Genomic DNA, 7775 nt, shown 5'->3' with positions numbered 1-7775 from the left:
GGATCAGTGACCTTACCATTGTTTCTGACAGCTGTGACACATCTCATCACAGAATCAATCTAAGTTTGGACAAAACCGAGTTTACGCATACAACCATATAGGTAGCCCCACTATAGACGGTCATAAGCCTTCATCATATCATTACCATATCTTTTTTTTTTTTGAGAAACAAGCCTTAGTTCTATCATCATCGCCATATCATTACCATATCGAGCTTGCGCAGACAACCATATAAGTTTGCTTAAATCATGCACGCTGACGTTTTTCTGGCGATTAATCATTTCGGACAATCTGGAGCGTCGAGCCTCCCATCGGACGGTGAGTCTGGATGGAACCCCGTACCCGAAGCGAACCTACCGTTATCCAAGCAGCACGGAGGAGGAGTAGCCCGCCACAGCTCCACCACGTACGTACTACTTTTCCCCTCCACCGCGCGAAGCAATGGCGGCCTCGCCGGCGCTGCTCTCGCCGCAGTACGCGCGCCCTTCCCCTCCTCGCCCCCGCCGCCTCCTCCCTCCACCTCTCCCCCCCTCGACGGCGGCAGACAGGCTGCGGCTGCGCGTCCGCCGCGGGCCTTCCCCCGCCCAAGCCAAGTTCGGCAAGTTCGACGCCGCGGACGCCCCCACGGAGGTCGCGCCCGCCGCTCCGGCGACAGAGGAGGTCGACGGCGCGGCGGGGAAGGCGGTGCTGGAGGACGACAGGTCAGGCACGCCGCGGCCCGCCTTGTGGTGGATATTTGTGCGCCCCTGACGTGGTTTCTCGCTGTCTCTGTGGTTCAGTTGCTTGCCGCCGGATCTGGAGGGCGCGATATGGCAGTCCGGGAAGGCCAGCGCCGATTTCGTCAACTCCGGCGGCATGCGAGGCATCGTAGGTTCCTAATTGCCCATATGCACACCGATCTGATCATTTGGTTCAACCTCACCCTGTCATGATATTTGTGCATTTTTACTTGAATGCCATGGAACAGTTTCAGTGCTCAAGTTCCATCCACCATTATATTCTTGTCGGTGATACATTTGATGATCTGTTCTTGTGTTATCTTTACTGTAGGCAGAGCTGCTGATCCCTCAGCTGGAGTTCCTCAACCAGGAAGGAGCGCAGGCCGAGGTCTGGGCGCTGTCGAGGATACTCCTCGACACACTCGCGGAAGAGACTGGCCAGGTTTGGATACAATGTCATTTGGCAATAAATGCAACTTTTGCTCTGTCTGATCCATCTGCAGTTGCATGACCCTAGCTCACCGATTTCATCACCCACACAGATTTTAAATGCCCAGTTATCTTCCTTTCTGAGCTCTGTCTCAAATGCCCCTGATTTAAAGGCCTCTATCAATTGTGAATCTTGTCGTTTAAGTACCTTGGGTATATGTTCTTTACATTCAACTCGCTGTCTGTCTACAACAGGTAGTTAAGGCCATCTTCCCTGACGCTGGAGTGGCTGCCCTTCTCAAGCATCAGTGGCAAGATGCAAAGTTCAAGTGTGCAAGGTATTGCCTTACTTTCAGTAGCCCACTCACAGTGGTAGATGGATTCCTTATTCAACTTTTGGGGACAATTTTGTATGTAATGATTCATTTATTTGTTTGTGTTACATCCGAGCAGTATTTATATTGAGGCACGTTAATTTTGTTCCTAAGATCTGTCCAGTAAATTCTCTTCAAATGATTGGTGGTGTGGATAGCATATTTTACTAGACAGGGTCACATGATAGGACAAGATGTGCGCCATTCTGTGTTTTCTTAGAAACATAAATCTTACTAACTGCTTCTATCTTTAATGCATTAAAGATTTTTAACATCGGATTTCTTATGAATCTGAAATCTGTCTATTATTGTAATTTATTTGCAGTCTTAGCGACCGAAAGCCAGTTGATACCGATGATGGAGTTGTTGTTATGATAATCCCTGATCACCAGATGCTTGAATCAGTTGAACGCATTGCATCTCAACTCGCTGATGATCCCGTATGTAACTTATGCCTGATCAAAATATTAATTTTAGCAGATACATGTGCAATAGTTTAGACTTTACTTTATACTAGTAAGGAAACTGAATTCCATGTTTTATGTCCCAATCAAAGTTGGTGGGATAGGATCAGCATGTGTCTTTGCAGGTCATTTTAGCATGCATGTATATTTGTAGGATCTATATTCGTTTGCACATCAGCTTAGCATAATACCAGCATGCATTGCCATCGCATGGCATTATTCATTTGCCCAAGCACATCCATCTATGTTCACATCTTGTATAATTTGTTCAACAGTCCATTCATATTTATATATTTTGATTAACTACCTTATGCCTTCTGTACTTTAGTATTAGCATTTGTATATATGTTCCACTCAATATGGTATCTTGAAATAACTTCCAGTTTTAATCCACCTGAAGATAAGACCTCTTGTCATGTGGAACCCACGTCTTGTTAGTGGAGATGTTGGCGTGGGATATAATGTTCGGAATCTACGCAGAAATTTCTTAAGGTAAGTGAGTGGAAACATCTGTACATTGTCTAGTTACCTCTCAGGGTATAACTATTGATATTAGCCAGGACATGAACAATTATTGCTTGCTGGTTCAGAGTACTGATATGGCTTGAAGAGTATCAGAATATGGACTGACAAACATCTTCTATGATTTGTACTATATGTAACTATTTCTAGTTTCCTGAACATAAATAAGTACTGCTTACCAATATCAGAGTATGGACTATGAATTACAGAAAGAGATCCTGTCAAAGAGTCATGAATAGAGATACATCGTGTGGGAACCATACTGAAATATTCTAACGTGTGGCCAGTTATAACTATAAATTATGGTCATTTGTGCATATTTATTTTGTTAAAATAATAATGCTAATCCATTAAGCCGTTTCATCTCTGCATATTTTCTTCTTTCTTCTTTCCATTGCATTTCTCTCTGTCCTTTTCTAACATCCATCACCCACTTTGCAGTACCTTTACCACTGTTTACTCGATGAGGCCATTGCCTACTGGTGCAATCTTCAGATGCTATCCGGAGTGCGTCGATATTTGTTGCATTCCTTTTCACTATCCAAGTAGGTTTTCAGTAAAAGAATTGGCTAAAGTTATCTTTGATTCATGTTTCAGAAAGTGGAAAGTGTTTTATGATGATCCAAAAAGACCCAACCGGTATTTGCTCGCCAGAGAATCTTCAAGTCGCCCTGATGCAACAGATATTGAGGTTAGAAACTGCTATTAGCTGATATTATCTCCGGTGATCACATTTTCTCAGTTACTATGTTGTGTTTGTGTTCCTTTTAATACTTCTTAAGTTTGATCAAGCACTGTTGGAAAGGCGATTCAGCTATTGGATTGTGTACAAAAACTGTAAATACCCAAGAGCCAATTGATTCCTCAAAACTCTAGGAATCACTGTGGCATTGTGCAACCACATAGACATTAAGCTGTCAAACAACCGACACTCTGTACAATCCAGAGAACAATAAGTCACTGCATATTACTAGCTAGCACCATGGAGAGGATGTTAACAAAATTGATGTCTAGTTATTTGTAGCTAGACTAGAGATCAGTTATCCTTTTATACGAGCCAGATAACCTCGTTTAGAAAATCCATGTTGAGATATCAACACCCAATGCTAGTTTGTTATTTTTTTCTTCTTCATTTTGTAGAGATTAATAAGACCATTGTAATCTGCAGATAATATTCGGCGGTGGGGGCGCCAGCGAGCAACCTGACGAGGAACCTTCAATGATGAACAACGTCATGGCTGCGTTTAGTTCGGTGAGCCGGTTTATGAGAGTCATCTCCAAGTGAAAAATTCCAGACAGCTTTCCTCACATTTGAAGCCATCATAAGACAAAGGTTTGTCAAGGATGGTGCTTGGGCAGGGTTACTCACTACTGATGTTCAGAAATCAGAAGTTCAAAACAATGGTTTGCACATGGTCGTTAGCAAAGGTTAAAACAGTGTCTGTGTACTGTACAGTATACACACATCATATCGGATCTGTATGATTGTTGACCATGTAGTTCGTAGTTTTCTTTTTCTTTCGGAACGACCAAATGTCATGTACTCCCTCCGTTCCTAAATATAAGTCTTTTTAGAGATTCCACTAGGGGACTACAGACGGAGCAAAATGAGTGAATCTATACTTTAATGTATGTCTATATGTAATCCGTATGTAGTTTCCTAGTGAAACTCTAAAAAAAACTTATATTTAGGAACAAAGGGGGTATTAAGTAGCACAAACTCTTACAAAAGCACCCTTAGAAAAATTTAAAAATACATCCAAATCCTTGGGGATGCAAATTATTCTTCGCACGAGAGCAAAACTCGTTGCTGCTTCTGGGCATCCGTCTCAATGGAGCAAGCTTCTTTAAATGCAAGAGGCTGTACAAGCATCGATCAAGAAGTCGAGGTAAACCATAAGATGCCGGTGGCCGCGATATGCTGAGAAAATCACCCCCCCCCCCCTAAAGCACTGCAGAGGACATGTATAATGCCCCAGGTCCAGCAAGACAAAGTCAGGGAACTCGCGTAGGCTCCCTGACGAGGTTGAAACTGGCTGACTTTCGTTGGTCGGAACTGGAGTCGGAGGTTTAAGACGTACATCTGCACCATCTGCTCCGCAGGAAAGTGCTGTCAAGAGAAACTGGCAGAAAAAAAAAATCTAGAGAACCAAAGCGGGGACACACCACCATCCACACACCTTCCAACGATGCCAAGAAGCACCATTATAACGAGGACACGGTGGGGAGAACTTATTCCATGCCGACGGCAGCACCATCGCCACACCACTGACAAATGGCGACCAACACCTAAACTAAAAACCCCATCCTACCACCACTGGTTCAAAACAAAGGGATCATTGCCCCCTCTTGATGCCGAAGCATTGGATGGAGGGAGAGGGGGGCCGTGATCTCCCCAGAGAGAAGGTAGATTGTCATCGCCGCCCAAGGGTCATGTGAGGGAAAGGAAGGAAAAACGCTTCATCATGTAGCTTGTAGTTATGTAACTCGATCGAAGCTAATTTACATATGTATTCTTTTTCAGAAGTAGTATAGATCCGAATTGTAAGTTATTTTTCATGTATTTCTTTGGGAAAACGACTACTCGTTGTCCTCTCATGTATCATGTTCCATTCAGCTCATCTTCTTCCAACCCATAAAACACAAAGGCATATGCCATTTGTTAGTTGCGTGAAAATGATTTGGGTGTCAATAATTCTAGGCAACACCGATCAAATGACATGGAAGCCATGGTTGGTCGCTAACTCACTGGTGGAGGCGAGCTGGAGACGGGGATGATGCGGTGTTGCTGGCAGAGGCGAGTCTGAGAGTTGACGTGTGCAAGGGGCTTCGACAATGCTAGAAAAGAGGATGAGTGGGTGGAGGGATGACCTAGGTGGGGACGGACTGATGAAGGAGACGTCTAGGGCAAGTCAGGACAACGTGGTAGCGACACCAATTGCAGCTAGCAGGGGATGACAGTTGGGACGATTGTGGAGGGTGTGTCGATGATGGCGTAGGGCTGCCGACAATGGCAGAGACTGATTGATGCCAAGAAAATAGGCAACATACAAAAGACTTGTCCCAAACACAGAACTGAAGAAGTGCTGGATAATAAGGAGGCCGAGAACACATACAAAGAGTATAACTATATCTATAGAAAATGTAGTTACTCAAGGTACAAATGGGGGAGATGATAAATATGGAGAGGAGTCTCGATCTTTTGGCACTATTATGGGGGAAATTATTGGCCATGAATAAAATCCTGTTAGTCAGAAGGATGCTGAAGGTGAGACTGGTGTTGTGCCTAGGAGATGTGATAGACAGAAAGATAGGGAATACCTTAGGGTGGTAGACATTACTAAGGAGAGAGCGATTGCTAAAGATGATTATGGTAATTCTTCTGTTCCTTATATTATGGACATTAATAACCCCTCTCTTCTAACTATGGATTCTTGCATTGTGATTGACTTGGGCTGTACTTTGGAATGATTGGTAATAATTTGGGGGTTACCAGGAAAGTAGAAAAATGCTTGACTTGATATTCATATTAGCAGTAGTTTAAAAAACTGATGATAATTTTGTCTCACCAGATCCAATTGATATCGGTGATGCAGATTTAAATGAGCTTTGTTCTGATGGGGACAATTCTAATGTTAATCTTGGGGGAGAAGTATCTTGATAAATTAAAATAGGTAATAAAAAATAACAACTTTTCGCCTAGCATTGCTAGGATTAGAGAAGGTATCGCTCTAAATAAAATAGCTTGTGCAAGTCAAACTTAACCAAATTGAGCGTATGTTTCGAAATGCTTGAGGTGTGGGAGGTGATGTTAAGATGATGTTTACTTGAGATTGTGTATTTGATCTGCATATATGGACTTCTTGGGATTACATGAAACTATAAAAAGTACTTATTCTTACAATGAGCTTCACAATTTTTGTGGACAAAAAACTTCAAATGGCACTAGACTTCCCATAGGGGAAGATATGTTGGTATTATGGTTGGTATTAATTTGCATTATCTTGAAATAAAAGAAATGGAGGGGGTTATTTCATTAGAGTTTTGGTATGTGATCAAATATTGGATTCTTTTGGAATTTCATTACTGTTTTCTGGTAATGCTCAACCTGAGAGAAGAGTTGTTTTTTAGCTAAGTTATCTAGGGTTTACCAAAAAAATACATTGCCTTGTGTCGTTGGGGGTGATTTCAATATTATATCTAAGAAAAATAAACTAAATACTCCTAGTCATTGGAGATTTGTGTTTAATGGTATTATTGAACATACTAGACTTAGGGAATTACACGTGTCTAGTAGAAGTTTCACATGGGGTAACGACCTTGATGGCCTGCTACCTCTTGAGCTTGCGTTGATTTTCCCTTGAAGAGTAAAGGGTGATGCAGCAAAGTAGATACGTATTTCCCTCAGTTTGTTGAGAAGCAAGGTATCAATCCAATAGGAGGAACAAGAAAGGCCCTAATCGTAGTACCTACACAAACAACCAAACACTTGCACCCAACGCTATAAAGGGGTTCTCAATCCCTTCAGAGTTATTTGCAAGGATGAGATCTGATAGAGATAGATATAAAAGATTGCAGAAACAAAAGTAAATAAATTGCAGCAAAGTATTTTTGGTATTTTTGATTTATAGATCTGAACATACAATATGGAAAATAGACCCGGGGGCCATAGATATCACCAGAGGCTTCTCTCATAAAGGAAAATAATACGATGGGTGAAAAAATTAGTGTCGAGCAATTGATAGAAAAGTGAATAATTATGAAGATATATCCAAGGCAATGATTATGCATATAGGCATCACGTCCGTGTCAAGTAGACCGAAACGATTCTGCATCTACTACTATTACTTCACACATCGACCGACTCCTGCTTGCATCTAGAGTATTAAGTTATTAAGTTCATGAAGAACAAAGTAACACATTAAGTAATATGACATGATGTAGAAGGATAAACTCAAGCAAATATGATGAAAATCCCATCTTTTTATCCTCAATGGCAACAATACAATACGTGCCTCGCTTTCCCTACTATGTCATTGGGTGAGGACACCACGAGATTGAACTCAAAACTAAGCACTTCTTCCATTGCAAGAATTACCAATGTAGTTAGCCAAAGCAAACCAATAATTCGAAGAGACTTGCAAAGATATAAAATCATGCATATAAGAATTCAGAAGAGACTCAAATAATATTCATAGATAATCTGAACATAAACTCACAATTCATCAGATCTCGACAACACACCGTAAAAGAGTATTACATCGAAT

General features: G+C 41.8%; 1 protein-coding gene across 1 annotated transcript; it reads left to right on the top strand.

Moving 5' to 3' along the window:
- The first annotated feature begins 318 nt into the window (after positions 1–318).
- LOC123412015 lies at positions 319–4026 on the top strand. Its single transcript, XM_045104968.1, has 9 exons — positions 319–701; positions 780–867; positions 1051–1161; positions 1404–1486; positions 1848–1962; positions 2387–2478; positions 2950–3015; positions 3106–3199; positions 3677–4026. Exons 1-9 carry the CDS (start codon positions 442–444, stop codon positions 3791–3793), a joined length of 1026 nt encoding a protein of 341 aa, XP_044960903.1. The 5' UTR covers positions 319–441; the 3' UTR covers positions 3794–4026.
- Positions 4027–7775: the final 3749 nt, after the last annotated feature.

This window comes from Hordeum vulgare, chromosome 7H (assembly GCF_904849725.1).
Source record: "Hordeum vulgare subsp. vulgare chromosome 7H, MorexV3_pseudomolecules_assembly, whole genome shotgun sequence".
Taxonomy (NCBI): Eukaryota; Viridiplantae; Streptophyta; class Magnoliopsida; order Poales; family Poaceae; genus Hordeum; species Hordeum vulgare.
This window is presented reverse-complemented; position numbering and strand designations above follow the sequence as displayed.